The sequence below is a fragment of the Babylonia areolata genome, chromosome 5 (assembly GCF_041734735.1).
Source record: "Babylonia areolata isolate BAREFJ2019XMU chromosome 5, ASM4173473v1, whole genome shotgun sequence".
In the NCBI taxonomy this organism is placed as follows: Eukaryota; Metazoa; Mollusca; class Gastropoda; order Neogastropoda; family Buccinidae; genus Babylonia; species Babylonia areolata.
The window spans coordinates 3,449,642-3,475,358 of record NC_134880.1 but is presented as its reverse complement, the minus strand read 5'-3'; the positions used below and the strand labels follow the sequence as shown (position 1 = coordinate 3,475,358).

General features: G+C 40.3%; 1 protein-coding gene across 1 annotated transcript; it reads right to left on the bottom strand.

Annotated features, from left to right (window-relative positions):
- Window positions 1-992: 992 nt before the first annotated feature.
- LOC143281869 (cyclin-dependent kinase 7-like) lies at window positions 993-22,736 on the bottom strand. Its single transcript, XM_076587128.1, has 11 exons — window positions 22,579-22,736; window positions 21,816-21,875; window positions 19,118-19,219; window positions 14,986-15,054; window positions 13,887-13,997; window positions 12,600-12,718; window positions 11,479-11,578; window positions 7,700-7,786; window positions 5,942-6,091; window positions 2,710-2,851; window positions 993-1,596 (listed from the first exon to the last, which is right to left on the bottom strand). The coding sequence occupies exons 1-11, from the start codon at window positions 22,633-22,635 to the stop codon at window positions 1,565-1,567; spliced, it is 1,029 nt and encodes a 342-aa protein (XP_076443243.1). The 5' UTR covers window positions 22,636-22,736; the 3' UTR covers window positions 993-1,564.
- Between the last annotated feature and the right edge of the window lie 2,981 nt (window positions 22,737-25,717).

The window sequence follows — 25,717 nt, the reverse complement described above, 5'->3', positions numbered from 1 at the left end:
TAATAATATCTTTAAAAAAAAAAATCTGCATGAAAATACTGAAAGGATATGAAACCTATACTTTTTTCTGACAGGAGAACAAAAACACTATCGAATTCTGACAATCTCACATGAATTTAATGATTACTATCGAATTCTGACAATCTCACATGAATTTAATGATTCTGTGACAGGAAAATTCCAACAATGATGTGGACAGGAATTTCCGTCCTGGGCACTGACGGGATTAACTAGAACTGATTGACTAAATCTAACAAAACGCTAAAAGAATAAATGACAAAACCAAAAAAAAACCCACCTCTACCATGTCTGTTTTCCATCTTCAAAACTAGGAAAGCACCACAGCACACATAACATTGAACCATAGTTGCCAAACAATTGTGGCATACAAGTAAGTGGATTAATTCATAATTTGGAATCATGCCAATCAACAATACAACCTTCGAGGCTAATGAAAGTTATGTAAGGCTTTCAAATGAAGTGTCAAACGCATCAGCCTTTTTTTCTTTTTTTTTTTAATTACTTTATCTATTTTAAAATGAATGGTTTGGATGAGTGGAATAAGTTAAAAACAATTATCTCCCACAGTACATTCAGACTTATGTCCCATTACTTGGCATAATATGTGCTGCACATGCCTGGTAGATAGATGTACCTATCAATGTAACTACCATACGATGCAGAAGTTCCTGTTTTAATCAAAGTGATAAAATGGCTACTATCAATCAATGTGTGAATTTGTGAGATAAAAGGGATTAAATTCTATGAAACATAAAAAGTTAACAGTAAAGTATTGTTGAAACGCTGACTGCTTCACATGTCACAGGAGAGCTCAGTGATCATAATTTAAATGTATGGAAAGAACTCATTTTAACACACCCCCCCCCCTCCCCCCCCCTCCCTATTTTAAAATTTTGTAAATGACAGACTAACCGTTTCCAAAGAAAATAAACTTGTTAAGAGTCACCACTGACACACACAAATAAACATATAATGATATATACACACTGATACCACTGCAACTGAAACTGGTCTATTACACTGATTCACTTTATTTACACAAGAGCCAAAACCACCATGAAATACTTCTATGCCACATACCCATGGTGCTCACACACACACACACAAACCACACACACACACACACACACACACACAAGTATGCATGCACACACACATATGCAAAAGCATCCACCCAGTCCAGTTCCTAACAAATAAGATATGCAAAACCTTGAACTGTGGAATTTCTTGCTTTTTACCTAACACATACACACACACACACACGCATACACACACATAAATGCACACACTGAAGAAAAAGAAGAAAAAGACCACAAAGCCAGTTTGAAAGACCTTTGTGAGTGGCACGCTTCATTAACCGAATAACTGACCTCCGAGACTCAGTGACGGAAGAGAACACAGAACAGACTTTATTATTTATTAAGACATCAGATCAACTGTGGGACTGCATGAATGGTGTTGCCAATACAGGAGTCCCCACTCCACACACACACACACAACACACGTACACAACTGACAAGGGTTATTCTATGGGTGTCCGTCATCAAAATATCAGTCGCTTCGCCAGGCCTCGATCTGTACACATGAGAAATAGGTATGGGTCAGTGAAATGATGTGTCAAATTACTGATGCACACACACAGAACACACACACACACACACAGAACACACACACACATAAATACACTTACACAAACTTGCATAAAAAAAATGTTCATTCTTAAAACAGCAAATGTTTTTTCTTCACAATGTTCCTTTTCCTTATCTAAAATCACTTTGAAAAGATGTCAACTAAAAAACAATAAATGAACATACACACACACACACACTGAAGTGGGAGAAGAATGAAAGTGGGATGGAGTGAAGAAACAAAGAAGAGGACAAAGAAGACAGCTGCCCCATCATGTGCACTGTTTCAGTGGCACAACTCCCATGCTCTTCATTCGGAGTCCCCCATACACAGCCTCACCCACGTTCTCAGCAACATGAGTACACAGAGAATTATCAACGTTAGGTTGACAGGATTCTGGTGAATCCTATTGTCCACGCACAGAAGAGACCCTGCACTGCTGCTGACTCCCTTTGGAGGCGTTCATGAGTACCTGTTCTGATTGAACATGCGCAGAACACCACCTACTAAGCCCCGTACTGATGACAACAATCGCTTGGTCGCAGAGTCAGACTGAAGTCCCTCCTACCCCCTACACCTTCTTCTGACCCAGAGTGGTGACCACTACCACATCCCTCCAGAGACAGTTTCCCCATGAAGCCAGTTTTTCCTCTTCTTGGCTCATGGGCACAAACATCCACATTTTCTGCAGGTGGGATTCTATCCGCATGACAGTGTTCCTCCTACCATTCAGGCAGCCATCCTCCATGCTTGGGGGGCACCTTGTCACGGGTCACCTGATTGATGCTCTCAATGAAACCTCACAAAAAGTGTAACTCTTACAGATGTTATGCATGGGTTGGAGTGAGTGATTTTTGGAAAATTGAACAGTTTGCAACCTGGAACCAGGGGCTGCTCAACTGAAGGGCATTAATACTGACACAAACTAAAATTTAAAGGGAAAATTTTTTTTTTTTAAATTATCAAAAACCCCAATTTTAAGCCAAAATGCCAGTAAGGGGGAACTCTGAATGACACTGATGATCCTCCCATCCAAGCGTTAAATCTCGCGCGACATACCTTGATCGGCGTTCTGTTTCCGTTTGAGTCCGGCCCTCCTGGCCTCCACTTCAGGGTGGACCAGTTTGTTGGAGGCCGGCCTGGGGAGCTGGTGGCCGGCAGCTGGGTAGGGCTTGTTGCTGAAGTAAGGCATCTTCAGGGCCTGGAGGTGGAGACAGAGAGACGGCATGCTGTGTCTGTCTTGACAATGTGTGAGTGTGTGTGTGAGAGAGAGAGAGAGAGAGAAACAGACAGACAGACAGACAGACAGACAGAGACATAGAGACAGAGAGAGAGACAGGGATAGAAACCGAGGGACAAAGACAGAGAGAGAAAGAGAGACAGAGAGAGAGACAGAGAGAGAAAGAAACAGTGTATGAGTGTGTAAGTCTGTGTGAGTGTGTGTGTTTGTTCATTCTTTTGTTTAATGTTTATCCACAACTGTGATTTTAGACAATTGCGTGTGTGCGTGAGTGTGCGTGTGCATGTGCGTGCATGTGTGTACACGTGTTTGTGTGCATGTAGTTGTGTGTGGGGAGGAGGGGGGAGGGGGGATGTGTGTGTGTGTGCATGTGTGTGCATGTGTGCAAGAAAAAAATAAGGTGAAAGAATTAAACAAAAAGTATCAGGGCAACTGTTAAAATGTGTGCATGCATGTTTCTGTTCACCAGAAAACTTTTATGTGTGTCTGAAAGTGCACTTTTAGGTATGTGTGTAAGCCACACATTGTTATCTCTGTGTGTTCCTATTTTCAAAACTTGTATATACATATAGGCAAGTGGTTGTGTAATCAAAATAGCATGTTAACAGTTACCGACCCAAACACACTCTGTTTCACCCACCAACGTGTAAAACCATTAATGGGGAGTTCTGAATCACAGAACTAGACAGGGTTCCCAGAGATGTCATGGAAATTCCATGCTTTGTCCAGATCCCAACAAAAACTGTTTCCACACCTAACACAAAGACAAACTGAAACAGAGATTCGTCTGCCAGACCACTGATGAAAAAGGCAGGTGGATATCCCAGTATTAACTTTCAACTTTCATCACTGTTTGTTTCTTTTTTCGTTTTTGAAATGCACTAAGCTCTTTTGTTGAATGGCAGTGGTCAAGGGTTTCATTTAATTCCAAAGCTCCTCCACATCGTGTAGGGCAAAATATGTTTTTCCAGGACTTTTCCAGCCTTGGAAATGGTTCTCTCATTTTTCCCAAAACTTTTTTTCAGACTTCCATGACTGTTTATGAACCCTGAGAACAGTCACAAACATATGCATAACACTTCCAGACCTGTTTAGCCCTAAATCATTTCTGTACACATGTCTTCCAATCCTAGCTGCTTCAGAGCAGCTATGCTTGGCACTTTCTTCAAAGGCTGACCACCTGTCTTCATCCTTGTGCTCTGCATATGGCTAAGCTTTTTCGTATTTTCTGTCTGTCTATCGATTCTTTGGCGCTCTCGTTTTGTGTCCGAAGATGGATCACAACAGGTCACAAAACTACCTGGCTCGACTGGGCGATCGAGCTCATGTTAAGGCGTGATCACAATCAACCGGCAGACACAGTGAATACTTAGAAAAATCGTGTTGGCACTTACTGTCAAAAATTAAAACACGAAACTCATTTCATTACTCATTAATAAGCCTTGTGCACTATTAGATTATAAAAATCTCTCTATACAATTATGGGGGCACATGATGAAGTCTGAAGTGCTACAGGTTTCTGTCTGAGAAAATGGTGCCCCTTTCACTGGACATGAAAACAAGGCTGCTCAGCTGTGATGTGCAATCAACGCCCAAGCAAAAGTTTGACTGAAGACAAATCAAAACATCTACAATTTTCTAACATGCAGCGTGATATGACAGGAGAAAGGTATAAATCATACCTAAATCAATAAAAGTAAACAGGTGTAAGGAGGCACTGTGGCAGAACCAATCAGGCATTGGGCATCTGATCTAGTGTTCACCAGTGATCAGAGTTTGAAATCCTGTGTTGGTGTGGTGTTGTGTCTTTGGGAAAGGCTCTTGAAATGAAATGAAATTATGGTGCTTAGAGCCTCGCCGACCACTAATGCCATCTCAAGGCTATCGCCACGTTAATAACTACTACAAGGGTAAAAAACAAACAATAAAAACGAATCAGCTCTTCAAACTTTCCACTCAAAGTTTAAAAAAAAACTTCCATAGTTTAAAACCTTCAAATCTGATTAAAAATGTTCACTTCTTTCAAGAAGTCCATCAGCGTCCACGGAGGGACATCAGGGAAAGGCTCTTGACTGGGATTTTCCTCACTTTAACAAGGCATGAATGGGTATCTGAACTTGGTTTGGGGAAGGTTAAAACAGCAATGGAGAGGACTGGCCCCACCTTTCTGTGCCAAGCGCTGGACACAGTGGGTATCTGAATTTGGTTTGGGGAAGGTTAAAACAGCAATGGAAAGGACTGGCCCCACCTTTCTGTGCCAAGCGCTGGACACAGTGGGTATCAACTCACTGCCCTGATGGCCTATGGGGACTTAAAAAAAAAGGTTTTTCTTAACACTCTGCCCCCCGAATCGCCCAATAAAGCCCACGGGAAGAGGCCTATTCAATCTCTGAACTGCCTGGTATGGCCTGCTTAACACAGTGTTCATTTACCTTTATTTTTGCTTTTTGGAATCCCATAATACACGTCAACGTGATGTACATTTGTTACTTCTTTCCACTGCCGCCATTTGAAGTTTGAAGTAAGTGGATCAGCTGAGAAGTTTCTGAGCTGTGAATTTTTTAATCTGATGAATTTTGGGGGGACAAAAATGGCTGAGAATGATTGATCAGACATGCCTTCAATCATTGGCAACTGTTATCATAAGGTATCTTTATTTGTAGCCGAGTATCTAGAAAAAATGCAAAAAATGAGCACACGCACAACAGATCACTCGGTGAGAGTCAGTTTTCATAATCTTTGATGCAACCACAGCTTGAGACTTTCCAGAACACGTGTGACTTTTTTTTTTCTTTTTAAATTATTCTTCACAATTAAAGCGTTCCCAATTTACTTGTACCTTGTATGTTTAACTATGAAATTTTCTGTACATCATGAGCTGTGTTTTGCAACAAAATAAATAAAACCTTATCTTATATGATTTTTTTTGTTTGTGTCTGTTTGGTATGTTTGGGTTCAGTGAGGAGTTTAGAAGGATTTAGAAACTGCCTTGGGGATTTTTTGGTTGGGGGGGGGCAGAGGGGTTGTTAAACAGGTGTGTGCGGTGCTGACCTCGGTGGCGGTGCAGCGGTGCAGGGGGTCCATGGCCAGCAGACACTCCACCAGGTCCAGCAGGTCGTCACTGGCGGCGATGAAAATCTCCTTGAAGGGGATCTTGGGGTACACCTTGAACTTGATGTAGTCTGGCAGGTGCACCATGTTCTGTGCCAACAGTACCACCATGGAAAGTGCAGTGACACACACACACGTGTCAACACACGTTGCACCAACAGTACCACCATGGAAAGTGCAGTGACACACACACACACGTGTCAACACACGTTGCACCAACAGTACCACCATGGAAAGTGCAGTGATACACACACACATGTCAACACACGTTGCACCAACAGTACCACCATGGAAAGTGCAGTGACACACACACACACACGTGTCAACACACATTGCACCAACAGTACCACCATGGAAAGTGCAGTGACACACACACACACATGTCATGTCAACACACGTTGCACCAACAGTACCACCATGGAAAGTGCAGTGACACACACACACACGTGTCAACACACATTGCACCAACAGTACCACCATGGAAAGTGCAGTGACACACACACACACACGTGTCAACACATGTTGCACGAACAGTACCACCATGGGAAGTGCAGTGACACACACACACGTGTCAACACACGTTGCACCAACAGTACCACCATGGAAAGTGCAGTGACACACACACACACATGTCAACACATGCTGCACCAACAGTACCACCATGGAAAGTGCAGTGACACACACACACGTGTCAACACACGTCACGTTGCACCAACAGTACCACCATGGAAAGTGCAGTGACACACACACACGTGTCAACACACGTTGCACCAACAGTACCAGGTCAACACACGTTGCACCAACAGTACCACCATGAAAAGAGCAGTGACACACACACACACGTGTCTACACACGTTGCACCAACAGTTACCCACCATGGAAAGTGCAGTGACACACACACACACACACGTGTCAACACACACTGTACCAACAGTACCACCATGGAAAGTGCAGTGACACACACACACGTGTCCATCACATGCTGCACCAACAGTACCACCATGGAAAGTGCAGTGACCACACACACACACACACGTGTCAACACATGTTGCGCCAACAGTACCACCATGGAAAGTGCAGTGACACACACCACACACACGTGTCAACACACGTTGCACCAACAGTACCACCATGGAAAGTGCAGTGACACACACACACACACATGTGTCAACACACGTTGCACCAACAGTACCACCATGGAAAGTGCAGTGACACACACACACACCGTGTCAACACACGTTGCACCAACAGTACCACCATGGAAAGTGCAGTGACACACACACACACGTGTCAACACACGTTGCACCAACAGTACCACCATGGGAAGTGCAGTGACACACACACACACGTGTCAACACACGTTGCACCAACAGTACCACCATGGAAAGTGCAGTGACACACACACACACACGTGTCAACACACGTTGCACCAACAGTACCACCATGGAAAGTGCAGTGACACACACACACACACGTGTCAACACACACGTTTGTTGGTGCACACACACACACACATGCACTAACCCGCACACTCACACAAACACACAAAGGAACACACATGCTAGCATACACACACACACATATGCTTACACGCACACACACACACACACACACACACATACACACACACACACCACACTAACACACAACAAGCACTCACATACCGACATGCAATATTCCAAAAAGAAAATCCCTTACGGGCCAGTCACTCTCAGACGGTGTGCCAGTTTTCTGGAAGATCTTGCACAGCTGATCCAGGTCTGTGTCCCCAGGAAATAATGGCGCCTGTCAATCATAATGACACACTGTATAAGCACCTGTATGTAAAACACGATTCACAGTAAATACACTTGCATGTAAAACAGGGGAGGTAACCTACTTCGGGAGGTTATCGGCTGTAGCTGCTTTCGTTTTATCCGCATAGGCAGGTAGTAGTTTGCACAGGACAGGAATCAGACCCCTGCCGGAGTCTGCACTAGTGGGTCACAGTAAGTATGTGTAATTAAACACAGATTCAAAGTAAATACACCTGTATGTAAAATGTATACAGATACAGAGCACATGCACTTATATGTAAAACATATAAATACATAATACATATACACCTGTATGTAAAATATATTGACATATACTGATGACACATGCACCTGTATGCAAAACAAACACAAACAATTCATACAACTGTATGTAAAACATACAGATGCACACTGCATACAACAGTAAGTAAAAGAAAGGCATGGTACATGCATCTGTATGGAAAACACAATCATTGACACAAAGTACATACATTTGTATGTGAGACATAACAAAAATAATAATACACTGTACTTATGTGGTGCAAACTCCCCACAGATGGGCTCCAAGCGCCTCACAAGAAACAGTACATATACAATAGTGCATTTCTCAAAATAAGAGCACATATGCCACATGGACATAGAAGTGGTATCCACCAATACAATACTACAAATTGCAGATATGAATAATCGCAAAAAAAGGGCACAAAATACACCCTACACACACACACACAGAGCAAACACTGACCCACAGGCACACACACCACAGGAACACTCCATAAACATACAGACACATAGTGCATACACCTGTACGTAAAACATACAGACACACAGTACATACACCCATACGTAAAACATACAGACACACAGTACATACACCCATACGTAAAACATACAGACACATAGTGCATACACCTGTACGTAAAACATACAGACACACAGTACATACACCCATACGTAAAACATACACAGACACAGTACATGCACATGCAAAACATATAGTCTAGCTCCCCAAATCTGGATCATGATTTTGTCTGGATCCCCCAGTCTGGATCATGAACTTGTCTGGATCCCCCAGTCTGGATCATGAACTTGTCTGGATCCCCCAGTCTGGATCATGAACTTGTCTGGATCCCCCAGTCTGGATCATGAACTTGTCTGGATCCCCCAGTCTGGATCATGAACTTGTCTGGATCCCAATCTGGATCATGAACTTGTCTGGATCCCAATCTGGATCATGAACTTGTCTGGATCCCCCAATCTGGATCATGAACTTGTCTGGATCCCCCAGTCTGGACCATGAACTTGTCTGGATCCCCCAGTCTGGATCATGATTTTGTCTGGATCCCCCAGTCTGGATCATGAACTTGTCTGGATCCCCCAGTCTGGATCATGATTTTGTCTGGATCCCCCAATCTGGATCATGAACTTGTCTGGATCCCCCAGTCTGGATCATGAACTTGTCTGGATCCCAATCTGGATCATGAACTTGTCTGGATCCCAATCTGGATCATGAACTTGTCTGGATCCCCCAATCTGGATCATGAACTTGTCTGGATCCCCCAGTCTGGACCATGAACTTGTCTGGATCCCCCAGTCTGGATCATGATTTTGTCTGGATCCCCCAGTCTGGATCATGAACTTGTCTGGATCCCAATCTGGACCATGAACTTGTCTGGATCCCCCAATCTGGACCATGAACTTGTCTGGATCCCAATCTGGATCATGATTTTGTCTGGATCCCCCAATCTGGATCATGAACTTGTCTGGATCCCAATCTGGATCATGATTTTGTCTGGATCCCCCAATCTGGATCATGAACTTGTCTGGATCCCCCAATCTGGACCATGAACTTGTCTGGATCCCCCAGTCTGGACCATGAACTTGTCTGGATCTCAATCTGAATCATGATTTTGTCTGGATCCCCCAATCTGGATCATGAACTTGTCTGGATCCCCCAATCTGGATCATGAACCTGTCTGGATCCCAATCTGGACCATGAACTTGTCTGGATCCCAATCTGGATCATGAACTTGTCTGGATCCCAATCTGGATCATGAACTTGTCTGGATCCCAATCTGGATCATGAACCTGTCTGGATCCCAATCTGGACCATGAACTTGTCTGGATCCCAATCTGGATCATGAACTTGTCTGGATCCCCCAGTCTGGATCATGAACTCGTCTGGATCCCCCAGTCTGGATCATGAACTTGTCTGGATTCCCCAATCAGACAAGAGGAAACAAGAAATGGCAGAGGCAGAGTGGACGAAAAGTGGAATGGGTAGAGTAGACTGCAAACAACTATTACAAAATGGAGGTGCGTAGAGTCGCAACAGTCTTTGCAAAATATCTTCAGCTCACAATATTACATGAGTGTTTGTGGCACTGACTGGTGTGTTGAACATTTCCTGAACAACAACGCAGCCCTCCATTGATCCACTTTTCCAACTTAACCACGACTGTCTGGCATAGATATTTTTTTAACAGCAGAAGCCAAATGCTTCGCACAGATACCAACTTAGAGGCAAGACGACAAAGAGCCATAGACTGCATCACTTGAGGCGTATTCAACAGTTTAATTTAGCTAATTAAAACTGTTCATTATAATGTAGACGTGTAATGAACACAGCAGTAAGCAGAACCGAGACAGTTCACTGAACTTTCGTTTTTCAGTTTTTTTATCTCCGCTGCACATAAACAATGTATTACTCTGTTTAAAAAAAACAACTCTGCAAAGCAATGAAACTGAACAAGTAAACTAAAATACTCTTTAATTGCACTTTTACCAGTTTTGCAGTGATCTAACAGTACTTTCTAAAACTGGATTTAAGCAGTAACCATGCAATGAAATACAGAAATCTGAAAATGTGTAATCCGTGTGCGACAGAATGAATGAATAAATGAATGGTTTATCCATACAGAGCCCCTCATAAATCTGTATTTGAACAATAGACATAATTTGCTGATTAATAAACAATGAAAACAAGACTATGAAATGACCGTTTCTCTAAATCTGTAAGCCATTTACTAAAAAAAAAAAAAAAAACCAACCACACACACACACACACAAAACTGTTAACATCAGGGTTTGTGCATATGAACAAACTCAGTTTGAAAAAACAAGGGTCTCTGTAATACTTAAAGTAATCAAATTTAACAGTTATATCAAGTCTTGAACAACAACAAAGAACAAAGTGTATATCATTTTCTTTTGATGTCCTTCAAAATGGACAGAACAGGTCAGTCTTCACAGGATTTACATCTGAAACGGTGTACATTCAAGTCCGAAAAAATAAATCAAAATCTTGTTGATACATATTTCAACAGTCATACCATATTCATTTCATTTGCAAATATTTGAGGTGTGACACAGAAAGAAAGAGAGAGAGAGAGAGAGAGAGAGAGAGACAGACAGAGAGAGACAGACAGACAGACAGAGACAGAGAGAGTGACAGAGAGAGAGAGAGGGACAGAGAGAGAGAGACTCAGAGAGTGACAAAGTGACAGAGAGAGAGAAAGTGACAGAGAGAGAAAGAGTGACAGAGAGAGAGAGAGAGTGACAGAGACAGAGAGAGAAAGAGAGAGAGAGAGACAGAGAGTGACAGAGAGACACAGAGAGAGAGAGTAAGAGAGAGAGAGACTGACTCCAGAGGACAGGGTGAGGAAGGCAGGTGGAACTCACACGGGTAAGCAGTTCTCCCAGGATACAGCCCACAGACCACATGTCCACCCCTGTACTGTACTGCTTGGCTCCAAACAGCAGCTCTGGACACCTGTACCACCTGTCCACACGCACACCTCAGTGTGTCACATTACTCATGGTCACCTGGGTTTGACAGCATGACAGCACCTTTTCCTACACACCTCATTGTGTCGTGTCACATCACCTGTAATCACCTGGGTTTGACAGCATGACAGCATCTCTTTTCCTACACACCTCATTGTGTTGTGTCACATCACCTGGGTTTGTCAGCATGACATCTCTTTTCATATTCTAAAATTTTTGTTTTACTCTGTATTACTATCACTACACTATTGCGCTGTACTGTGCTGCACTGTTACTGGATCGAACTAAGCTGTACTCAGCGGCATTCCGTTGTACTGAGCTGAACTATGTTGTACAAAGTTCATGTTGCCTGCCTGATAAAAAATGAATTCCCTGCCCTCAGTTAAAAGCCACAACCCCTGCCATCTCATCAGAATCACCAAAATAAATTCCAACACCAACACCATCACTTCAAAGTTTCATTTGCGATGAAAACTCCAGATACAGGCTTCAAGCCGAAACACTGTGTACAGTGTTTGTGGGTTGTAGTATTGTATAACAGTTTGTGTGTGAATAGATGTGTGTGTATGGGCATCCATGTGTGTGGGTGTTTGTATTTTGAACAACATGATAGCGGAAGAAAACAGCATAAATGCACTTGGTTGTTATGTCCAATACATTTGCAAATATCTCAAGTACCATTTCCAACTATTAAATACTGCATCTTAAATTTTCTTTCTTTCTTTCTTTTTTTTTTTCAAAATATTTTATGGGGTTTTTTTTTCCCCGAAGAAAAAAAATCTTTCTTCCCATGACAGTGAATTATCTCGTTCTGTCAACACTGAACAGAAACGTGAAAATTATATTCTCCATTCATTTTCCTTCAATAAAACATTAGCTTTTATCTTTTTAGCATCACTTGAATTTTTGTGCTTATGTGTGTGTGTGTGTGTGTGTGTGTGTGTGTGTGTGAGAGAGAGAGAGAGAGAGAAAGAGAGACTCAAAGGGTTAACAGGGCACTACAGACAGTCCTTCACCTTGTGACCACCTGGTTGGAGTATGGGCGGCTAGGAGAACCATAGTACTTGGCCAGACCAAAGTCACCAATCTTCAGCACTCCGTTATCGTTGATCAGCAAGTTATTGGGCTTCATGTCCTGTAATATCAACGATAACAATCCTGAAATATATAACAACTATGACTTCCACTTCTACTGCTAAGGTTACTTCTCCTAATAAAAATTCATACAGATGCTTGTACCTCCCACGTAGGGAGCTTGTGGCATTTACAATAAAAAGTGTGTTCATAAACATGTGTGCATCAAGTGCAACATACTTGCACAAGTGTGTACACACACCCACACAATACAATGATTAATTACATTTTGAGTGAATACATACATAATATTCAACACTTTTTTTTTCTTTTTTGTTGAATGTCCCATATGTTTATTCATTCTTTTTAATTCAGTCATGTTTAATATTTTGGGGGTGAGTAATTGTCTATGTTTGATTTGCCTGAACTGATGTAATTTTTTTTTCTCTTTATGAGATAAAGGAAATTTTCTATCTAAAATTACGTTTAAGTAACATACTTACCGTGACCCACTAGTGCAGACTCCGGCAGGGGTCTGACATTCCTGCCCTGTGCAAACTACTATCCGCCTATGGGGAGAAAACGAAAGTAGCTACGGCCGATAAACTCCTTATTTTATCAAGTTCAAGAAACACGTTCATCAATAACAAGGTAGGCAGAAACACTGTGAAGCACATGCGACGGTAAAATTCATCCTGAGGCACACAGCCAAAAAGACAGAGATCAACACGCAATGCCAGGGACAGTTACCTCAGGAAATGGAATGATAAGATGCTCTCCACATCTAAACCTTTCAATGGTCAGAGTTTCTCAAGGAGGCGTTACTGTGTTTGGACAAATACAACCTGATTCAGAGCAGGATCCCTACTCTGACAGAGAAACAAGAAAATATGTGGACACAAAATACAGAAGATGGTAGTCAGACACAACAGAACAGAAAAGAAGTGAAAGACTCTCTCTACCTATCAGTGACAGCCAACAAGTCTGACCAAAGAAACTGTTGGGTTTTTTTCCCAATAAACAGATCTCCAAAGGTACAAATTAACAGACCAACATATATACCCTGTGCAGTATCCAGTAAGCATGTAGGTACAAATTAACAGATCAACATATATACCCTGTGCAGTATCCAGTGAGCATGTAGGTATTCCAGTAACAGATCAACATATATACCCTGTGCAGTATCCAGTGAGCATGTAGGTATTCCAGTAACAGATCAACATATATACCCTGTGCAGTATCCAGTGAGCATGTAGGTACTCCAGTCCTTTTATCGTCTGCAGCATGTAGCTCTTGATGTGGGCAGCTGTCAGCACGATGTTGCTGTCCTTGATCACAATCTGCACAACACAGAGACAGAGAGAGAGAGAGAGAGAGAGAGAGAGAGAGAGAAACTTATAGTGTATACAAGTGGAGTGATGACCTAGAGGTAACGCGTCCGCCTAGGAAGTGAGAGAATCTGAGCGCACTGGTTCGAATCACGGCTCAGCCGCCAATATTTTCTCCCCCTCCACTAGACCTTGAGTGGTGGTCTGGGTGCTAGTCATTCGGATGAGGCAATAAACTGAGGTCCCGTGTGCAGCATGCACTTATCGCACGTAAAAGAACCCACAGCAACAAAAGGGTTGTTCCTGGCAAAATTCTGTAGAAAAATCCACCTCGATAGGAAAAACAAATAAAACTGCACGCAGGAAAAAATACAAAAAAAATGGGTGGCGCTGTAGTGTAGCGACGCGCTCTCCCTGGGGAGAGCAGCCCAAATTTCACACAGAGAAATCTGTTGTGATAAAAAGAAATACAAATACAAATTATCACTTTATGAACTCCTTGCAGCAGGGGGAAACCTTTGTCTTTGTTCAAATACACAGCAAGAATGACATAAACAACAACAATAAGAAGATAAAGTTCAATTCTTCTTAACACAGTTTTTCCAATAAAACTTAATTCAGACATTCAGCTTATCTAATAAATAATGCCTACTGACTGCCATTGCACTGCCAGTGGTTAGTTTTACAAACAGTCTGTTTTGGGAGGGTATGTAAAGATTTGGGGGAAAGAGTCAATTTTTGAAAATCTACCTGTCCCCGGGATGACAAAAAAAACTGACAAATAAAAATTGTCTGGGAATTACTAGCCCTGCATAGAACTAGAAGTGACAGGAACTGTACTTGTTCATTGTTTGATGTCTGACACTCTCAACCTCAAACTTATATCACTCAAAGGAGAAAACAAATTCTCTACACAAAACTGGCCAAGGAATACGCCATGACCATGGTTTTCACTGTAATTTTTTTTTCCCCGGACCATGGATCATGTCGAAAACCTTACCTCCAGATCTGTCTCCATGAAGTCGAACACCAGACTGACGTTGGACTTGTGACCAAAGACATCCAGCAGCTGCAAAACATGTTGGTGTCCTTTTTCATTTTACATATTCTGTTCCCTTTCACTCAGAGATTCACGCATGCCTATGTGTATGAATAAGAGGTGTGAGTACACATGATTTGATTTATCCATGCATAAGATTCAGCATTATACAAATATTCATGTTTATTCATAATGCTATAAAATAATATTAATATCATCGTTCTTATCATATTTTGCTTAGTTCATCATGCCAGCAGTTAGTCAAGGTTGTTTTGGTGGTTATAATAATAGGAGAAAGAGGGAGGGAGGAAGGAAAGGTCAAAGAGAAGAGAGATTTAAATAAAAACAACAACGACAAAAACCCCTAGTATCAACCAAAAGCATATCATAACTTTCACACATATTTCTCCTGAACTGATCAAGGCATTTTTGTTTTTTTTAACCTCTCATCAGTGAAGGCTGTAATCTCACTGTAATAAAACTGAACTTACAGGTCAGGTGTCAGGCACCTTTTATCTGGACTTCCTCTTGTTCTGATTGTATTACTTTTGTTCCACCACTTAACTTACAAGTACACAAAAAGATGTCATTACACTAAAGATTCATGCCAAACTTTTTCACCAAGGTTCAGCAGTTAAAGGCTTCACTGGTTGCCTGTTCAAGCTAGAATTGAATATAAAGTTGCCTGTCTATGCTTTCAGTGCCTGAATTGTGTGATACCACATCCTCATATCTTCCTGAGCTTGTTAACCCGTACTTGCCAAACAGAACATTGAGATCTCTTGATTCCTCCCAGCTGTTCCTCGATACTTCCTTAACTCTTGTGGAAAGAGGTCATTTTCTGTCTTCGGCCCAAAAACTTGGAATTCTCTGCCTATTGCTCTCAGACAAACAACTCATCTATCTACCTTTAAAGCAAATCTTAAAACTTATCTCTTTAAAAAAAACACTTGTCATAACTCAAATAGTGCTGTTGTCCCAGGCCCATGGCAATGTGAGTGTGTGTGATGGGTGAGTAGAGAGAATGGGGGTAGGTAGATGGATGGTGGTGGTGTGGTTCGAAAGGGAGAATGACCTGATTTTTACCCCTTTTACCTTTTCTATCCAAAACTTAATTTACAATTTTTACAAAATCTATGACATGAATATTACAATTATGCTCCTTTTTACATGTATGTATTTTAAGTGAAATTTGCTGTTATCTCAGCCGTTTAATCATGTGTATGTCTGTGTGTGTGTTTTCGTATGAGTGTTGGAATGTAACAGTTGTAGTATTGAGAGTATGTTACTTTGTGAGCTTTATGCATTGTGTTTTAATAATATTAATGATTCTGTTTTATGTTTCTACTACTTTTTATATGCTTTCTTGTTTTACTTTAGGTACTGGATTATAAAGCGCTTAGAGCTTGCTTATACTTGTATCATAGCGCTATATAAAAACAAATTATTATTATTTTCATTATAATTATTAACTCATTTAACCCTGCATCTGAGCATCGCTCTAGCATCAAAATTTATCTCATTAAAACGGGTTTCATGTTGCTACATACGCATGAACCGCAAGGATATCAATCAATCAATCAATCAAAAACACTTTATTAATCCACATGGAAATTTAAGATGTGCAATCACAGGCTCGTTGTAAACACTAGCATAAAATCATCATGCGCAACATAAGAAAAGATTAAAACTAGTCAAATAAGAATTCAAATAAGAACGATAGACTAACCCCCCCCTCCCCCGCACACACACATACTCATGTTTTAAGACAACAGGGTATTGCACAACAATATTTACAAATGAAAACATCCAACAAAAAAGGGGTATATATTACTAAAAATGACATGCGCGCACGCACGCACACACACACACACATGCATCTGTGGTAAGCAGTTCAGCTTGCATCATTGTTTGTTTCACTGCCAGCAGTTAAGTACCTTCTTGCCCAAGTATTTCAAAGAGAATAATAATTCTGCAGATGATTTTTATTAAGTTATTTCTGACGAGGTTCTTATGGTCGAACTTTCACAGGCATTAGTTCATAGCCCTATTTCTACATTCCTTTAATGAACTTCAGAATTGTGTTAATGGTTTGATTATTATCATTATTATTAATGAATTGTTACTGTTAAATGTAATTGCATGTTAGTTCTACATTTTACGGTAGTTTTCTAGTTTACCTTTTTTCTGTTTTCCTCTCCCCCCCCTTTTTTTAACGTCTAATATCACTGATAGTGAAAAGACGCTAAACTAAAGAACGAACACACACACACACGTTAAGACCATAAGGTATTGTACAACAATACATTAATAAAAACATCAAGGGAATAAATTGTATATATAAGTAAAATGCACACACACACACACAAACACACACACACACATACACATGGATGTATGCACGTATGCATGCACATAACATATGTCATGCCAATAAAATTAGTACATTAAGATATATGAAATCCAAGTAAAATAAGACAATATTAAAAAATCACTTCCGATCACATACACACAGAAATGCTTGCCCGTGCTCACCCGCTCAGTCCCACATGCACGCATAATGTCTGCTCCCATGCACTCGTCTGCTGGTGAAGTTCAGGTGTTGCTGTGGCGAGGGGGCTTGGGAGGTGGGAGGGTTCACTCATGAGTTAGTGTATTGGATGTTTTGATTGTGTGCGCGAATGGCTGTCGGAATGAATGAATTAATGTAGTGAGATGTTCTTGCGCATGGAGCTCTGAACCTACCACTTATGCCTGACCGTCTGCTATTAATGTCATCATGTAGTGGGTGTCTTTCATCGTTCAAAATTGTTATTAGTCTGTCAGTCAGTTTTCTATTGTGCATGTCGCTAAAGGTGTCTTGTCTTATACCCACCACCCCACCCGCTTTCCTAATGACTTTTTCCAACCTGTCTTTGTCATGTTAGGTCAAGTTTCCCCCCCAGCACACGGCTCCATATGTTAAAACACTGCAGACAACAGATGTGTAAAACATTTGGAGCATCTGCTTGCATACATTAAAAGATTTCATTTTTCTAAGACAGTACATGCGACTGTTGCTCTTTTTAACTCTTTCCGATGCTCACGCATTCCTACACAAAACGTATTTGGTTTCGGACGAAGGAATGGAATAGCATTCTCCGAAAGTAAAATTCCATCATGCGCTGTACACGTGATTTTGTGATTAGCCAAGCAGAGTGCGCTATTCTGGGTCACTCCACAATCGAACAGTACGATTGGTTAGTCTATGATGTGTGGCCTGTCTCGCACACACGCTGACAAAGTCACTGACTGGTCGTCTGCTCGCGTGCCAGCCTGTCAGCAAAGCGGGCTCTTCTCAAAATGTTGTGATGTGAACAAGGCAGTGACGGTAATGTTTTTGGGTTGCCGAAGTACTTGAAATGCTACAAACTGAAGGGTCGGACATTGAAGAGGTGGATGATGACGAAGAAGAAAGCGAATTTAATGCAGAAAGCGAGCATGGGTATGGTGATTCGGGGTGAAAAATTGGCAGTATTTTCTACATATGGCAAAACTGTAAAAATAAGATGAGAAAATTGATTTTTTTTTTTTATATATGTAATAGCTCAACACGTAATAAACCAGTTCTGAAAGTTTCATTTTTTTACACAGTATTTTGTATTTTTTGTAATTTTTTTCCAAACCCTTACAAATGAGCCGTCTGTGGGGAAAAGCAAGGGAGAAAACTTGTCCCGAGTGAGTTAATGAGTGCAATTGAGTTTTCATTCCAAGACAGCTTACTGTCGATTATCACACCAAAAATATGTGTGATAATCGACAGTAAGCTGTCTTGGAATGAAAACTCCATTGCACTCATTAAAAAGAGCAACAGTCGCATGTACTGTCTTAGAAAAATGAAATCTTTTAATGTAAGAAGCTAACTTCTATAGTATAATTATCCGGATGTGTCCACACATAAACTGGGGGTGAAAACAGTATGTTTTTTGCACCTTTTCTGCATCAATATGGCTCAAAGGCCTGTCAAAGCTGTAAACTCCCTACAGTTAAATGGGTTATTGTGTTTATAATCCTGACGATGGAAGTGGTCATCAACACTGTGATGCACACGTACCCCAATAATGTTTGGATGGGACAGCTCCTGTAACAACTTGATTTCACGCAACGCCGTTCTGTTGATTCCATCAGCTGCCTCCACTCTGGTGCCCACTTTGATCTGCAGGAAGCAAAATAAGATACTCCATTCCTGTGTTATATGCAGAGCAACACAACAAACATGGCATTAAACAAGCAGCAAAAGAAAACTGCCACCAAAGCAAAATTTGCAACTTTTTTACACACAACAATTCTTCTCGCTCCCACCCCCAATAACTATGCTACAAAACTGACAGGTGATTTCTTCTTAAAGTAAATATATCTAAGTAAAATCCAGTGTTGAGCCTTTGTTTTCAGACATCTGTTATTTAGACATTGCATAGTAAATATGTTATGGGTATAAATCTATAAGTGAACATGAAGTAACAGTACAGGACAAAAAACACTCAGCTTGTTCATCTATTCTCAGGCAATTAAAATTGACATCAGTGGGATATACAACTGCTGCTCAATGAAAATTGGAGCTACAGGTTTAAATGATGCAGTGAATTGTGTTGTGGATTTCAGAAATATACAGTAGCACACATTAACCTAAAGAACTTGAAAATGGCTCTTAAATTTTTACACAGACAGCTAAATTAACCCATGGAACAATTTTTTCCCACTCTTGGAAGAACTATACATGCATCAAATTCAAAGTTGACAACAGTATTGGCAGTAGAGTCATAGTCAGTTACAGTATTGACAGTAGAGCCATTGATAGTTATCATCAGTTACAGCAGAGTCATTGCTGGTTACAGTATTGACAGCAGTCATTCACTCATTGTCAGTTACAGTATTGACAGTTGAGTCATAGTCAGTTACAGTATTGACAGTAGAGTCATAGTCAGTTACAGTATTGACAGTCGAGTCATTGATAGTTATCATCAGTTACAGCAGAGTCATTGCTGGTTACAGTATTGACAGCAGACATTCACTCATTGTCAGTTACAGTATTGACAGTTGAGTCAGTCAGTTACAGTACTGACAGTAGAGTCACAGTCAGTTACAGTATTGACGGTAGAGTCATAGTCAGTTACAGTATTGGCAGTAGAGTCACAGTCAGTTACAGTATTGACGGTAGAGTCATAGTCAGTTACAGTATTGGCAGTAGAGTCACAGTCAGTTACAGTATTGACGGTAGAGTCATAGTCAGTTACAGTATTGGCAGTAGAGTCACAGTCAGTTACAGTATTGATGGTAGAGTCATAGTCAGTTACAGTATTGACAGTAGAGCCATTGACAGTTATCATCAGTTACAGCAGTCATTGCTGGTTACAGTATTGACAGCAGTCATTGTCGGTTACAGTATTGGCAGCAGAGTCACTGAGAGTTATTATTGGTTTCATTATTGACAGTATTGTCACTGTCAGTTACAGTACTGACAGTAGTCACTGAGTCATTATCAGTTTCAGTATTGACAGTAGAGTCACTGAAAGTCATTGTCAGTTACAGTATTGACAACAGACTCATTGTTGGTTACAGTATTGACAGCAGAGTCATTGTCAGTTACAGTATTGTCAGTACAGTCATTTTCGGTGGAAGTATTGACAGCAGAGTCATAATCAGTTGCAGTGTTGACAGTAGAGTAATTGCCAGCTACAATACTGACAACAGAGTCACAGAGTCTGAGAGTCATTACTGGTTATACTATAGTATTGGGGGCAGAGTCATTGAGAGTCATTGTCAGCTACAGTACTGATAGTCACAAAGAATCGTTCGCATGAGACGATTAACCAAGGTCCCATGTGCAGCATGCACTTGGCGCACTGAAAAAGAACCCATGGCAATGACAGTGTTGTACCCTGGCAAAATTCAAAAGAAGAAATCCACTCTGATACTGATAGGTACACAATATACATACACATGCATTCATTCAAGACCCGACTAAGCACATTGGGTTATGCTGCTGGTCAGGCATCTGCCTAGCAGGTGTGGTGTAGTGTAAAAATATACGGATTTGTAGGAAACTAAGAATTATTGTTGGATGAAAGAATTAGAAGTGCCAGCAAAGTATTAGTCACCACCTCCCCTCTACATTTGCCCCAAAGACAATCTGTTCTAATGCTGTCAAGGAGAAGCGACGATCATAACTTTGGTGCTACACAAGGATGTCATGTAAGTATGTTTGTTACAGTAACATGGAACTGTTCCATGGAGTTTAGCCACACATATCACTAAGTAAACTACAGAATAAAATACACAAGCACATTATGATTATATTTTTTTTTTTAATTTTAATGTGACATATGGTTAAATCATGTAATAAAACAATCATTATGATAATGCTGAACAATTTACCAACAGCAAGTAACATTAGCATACTATGAACAGTATGAGGAAGTGCTATATGGAATACAAATACTCACATGTGTACACTCACACAGATACTCACTCAAAACACATACATATTGCTGGGCTGTGATACTCTCCAAAGGGATAGCAGCCCTAAATTCACACAACAAAATCTATGAACCATTCATCAAATATACATTGGTTACCTAAGCTGGAAAAACAGTAACAACAGAAAACAGGTACAGCAACTGTGCGTGTGCCAAATCATTGATTTACTAAACTAAAACTTTTTGTCAAAAAATGGCAACCTCACATAATGTCTCTTGGCAATGAGCACATAACACATATTGGGAAAAAAGGACACAAAACAATATGTATCTTACCTTTTTCACAGCTACAATTGTGTCTGTTTTTGAATCCCTTGCTTTGTAAACAATGGCAAACTGCAAGTAAAACATAGCAACAATTTTTTTAATCAAAAAAACTATTGGTACCATTTTCCTTGAGTCCTGTTTATTATTTAGCCTATTCACACGTGTATTCCTTCTTTTTTGTTTCATAATTAGTGATGTAAAACACACACACACACGCACACACACAAACACAATTTGGACAAATGCTACAATTTTTACATTAATATTCTTTATAAGAGAATTAACTATTAAAATTGCCCAACTGCTCTGGGCAAATTGTCATGCTGAGCTGGCCAGCACATGACTGCCTGAGCACCTCTGCCACTGTGTGTCCCACATCCATGACCCTTCCAGTTTCATACATAAAAAAATGCGCACACACACACACACACACACATATATATATATATATGTATGTGTGTGTGTTGTTTTATTATTTATATATCATGATTTATCTAGAAACACTGACTTGTAGAAATATTGCATGCATGTTAAATGAAATGATAGCGTTATAACTAATATATATGTCTTCCGAGCTCTGTATATATATATCAGTTTTGTTTGTTAATCAATGTTATGCTTCATCAGCTAATAATAATAATAATGATTACCAAGAGAAGAAATTTTTGTTAAAGCTTTCTGAATTACCGCAATGTCTCCTTCTCACTCACAGTGTGTTATTCACGACAGTTCGCTTTATCGTCAACTATTCGTCACTTATTTTTAGTCTTACCTGTCCCTCTCCAAGAAATTCAATTTTTTCGTATCGCTTGTTGCTGTCCTCTGACATCCTGTGTTCATGCAGTTTGTGACGATTGATTTCAAACCACACAAAACTGCTCGCGTGTAAACAATGTGCTTGTGTTGTCTGTCCCTGGGTTGCCGTCTCAAAGCGATAGGCAATGGTATTTCAATCTCTCGGAGAAGAAGATTCTACATTAAGGGAAATAACTCACAAACGATTTATAAAACACGTCTGTGGTGTCAAGTGAAAGTAGCTAATAAACCAGCATATCAATTGTGGCAACTCCAGTTTGAAGTTGATAAATAGGGTGACTTTTGAGATGTTGCGGTATTCATTATATGGCAATGTATCATGAAAGAGGATTTTTTACTGGCAACAAAATTTGTGTTTGGGTGAAACTGGGTTGATATTCCCCGTGTTCATACTCCCCCGACCCGATACTCCCCCTTACGTATGTGTGTGTGTGTGTGTATGTGTGTGTGTGTGTGTGTGTTAGATGATTATAAATGGTGAAATTTTGTTTTAAAAAAGAGATTACATTAAACACCCTTAGAACGAAATATACTATAACGACCAGTGAACAGTAAGCGGCGAACTTGACTAATCAACAAAGACTTGCCATTAGGTAAGATTAAGCATTTACAATCAATATAATGTAATTATTAATAATAAAAATAGCGAAAAAAGAAATTGATTGATTGTATCAATTATTGGCATGAGGTTTTCGGGGGTAAGGTTATGCGTGTTTGCATGCCAGCTTGCATGCCAATTGTTCATAATGTTTTCGTTCATTTATTGACTCAGTGTGTTCACAAATAATAATAATAATAATGGTACTTATATAGCGCTAAATCTTGTGCATAAACAAATCAAAGCGCTTTCGCACCAGTCATTCTCACGCAAGCATAACTCTAAAACTGAAAAAAAAAAGACAAGGAAGAGGCAGGGAAGGGAGGCTATTTTGGGAAGAGGTGGGTTTTAAGGCCAGACTTGAAAGAGCTGAGTGTGGAGACTTGACGAAGCGAAAGAGGAAGTTCATTCCAATTGCAAGGTCCAGAGACAGAGAAAGAACGGTGGCCAACAGTCGAGAGTTTGAATCTAGGTATGTGTAAGTGGAGTGGATCCGAAGCTGATCGTAGTGAGCGAGATGGAGTGTAGAGGTGAAGGCAGCCACAGAGATAGGAAGGGGCTGATTTGTGAATACATTTGTAGCATAGAGTGCTGATCTTGTACTTTATTCGGTGTGAATACAACACACACACGCGCGCACGCACACCCAGCGGCGCGCGCGAGACAGATCAAGAGAGACAGACAGAGGCACTGAGAGACAGTGACAGAAAATGAGAGACAGAGACAGAAAATCTGACAGAGAGGAGGAGGGAGAGAGAGAGATGAAGAGAGATTGAGAGAGTTTGGGCAAAGGACCAAAATCACACACACACACACTGGAAGACAGGCTGTGTGTACCTAGAATCTGGAAAGAATCAATTGTAGTACCAATTCACAAAGAAGGAAAACCAGTCAAATGTATTAACAGTTGTTAACTCACAGACCGATGATTCTATAATGATTGTCCAACCAGAATCCTCACTCGTTAAATACTCTATTATACCCATAATTTGATCAGTTTGTTTTTTTATGCCGAGATCTTCTTTTACATAAACAACAGATTGATAATTTGATCTTATTGTAATCTCCTTGGTTTCTTCAGGCTCTCCTGGTTTTGCCTACCTCATCTCAACCTTAAGCACTATATTTTGTTTAGTGAGTGGCATTGTATTCCAATGTACGTATTGTATCACTTTGATTTCTTATTAATGCTCGGGGATCAATATCTGTTAGTAATGCTCTAATGTTAATAGTTAGAAACCACTTTACCAAAAATTTTTGTACTTACATTCATGAAGTGGTGTTGTTGTTCTTGAATTGTAGTGATTAACTCCTCTTTTCTCAATCAAGAATATCTAGTTACACCTGATTGAGAGACCATAGATTTCAACTCACTCACCATATATAACTCGAAAGGGCTTAAATCAAGTAACCTAACAAGTTCACGTCTTGTTGCATTCTGATTATACTTGAGTTGGTGCTCATCAGCGAGACGTTTATAATATGCAGTTGTATATCTTGCCATTTGGAATAATTATAAATATTTTTTCTTCAATTGGAAATTTGACAAATTTCCTAATAAGTTCTTGATCTGTAAGCAACAGGTCATAATAAATTGGGAAATTTTCCATTTAGAGAAATAAAAACATGTGATTACACAAAAATGTGTAAAGGTAAAAACATTTGCAAATACCCACAAGTTAAAACCACCACCACATGTGGAAAAACCTGGGATGAGATGTACTGTCGTGATCATATTAAATGTCATAGAAAAAATATGCCTCTCCCTGCTATTTATAAAGGATGTGGTTTTTATTGTCGCAGTGCAATCGTGTGTAAAGCGAGTCTTATACAAAGTAAACAAAAACTTAGTGGAGGTTTACGACAATTATGACTTGCTTGGTGAAGATGGATATCTTAGTGGACCTATTCCATGGGGTTGTGAAATTGCAGGTGTTATTAATCCGTTGCTCAAGTCGCACATATCCAAAAAAAGTTGTTGCATAATAACATGTTATTTTGTTGCTGTTGTTCTGTACATGTAAATTACATAGTGCTTCTCTGGTCTCACTATGGTAAAAATCCATAAACATTTTTCAAACAGAACGTCTCAAGGTGTCTCGGGACGTTTTTTTAGTAAAATCCCCACAAAACACTAGGTGGTCCAGAACCCTTAAATCTTATACTAATGCTGGACGACTTGTTTGAAGAGGTGGCAAGCCGGATGCACAGCACACTTCAATCGTCCCATATGCAACTTGAGTGAATGTCATCAAAGAACTTCACCCTCTCACTTGCAAATGCTCTTTGCTGTCAAAAAGCTTTCCAGCTCAGTTTCTGAGACCGTGATTGACTGTGTACGTTGACTTTACTCACCTTTGTCATTGTTGGGACAGTGATTTACTTACAGGTCTGCACGAGCTGTGATTTTTTTCTTTTTTATAAACTTATATAGCCTGTTTTGATTTCTTCTACAGGTATAATCTGACAATAGGCATGCTATTTCTAGCCGTATTTT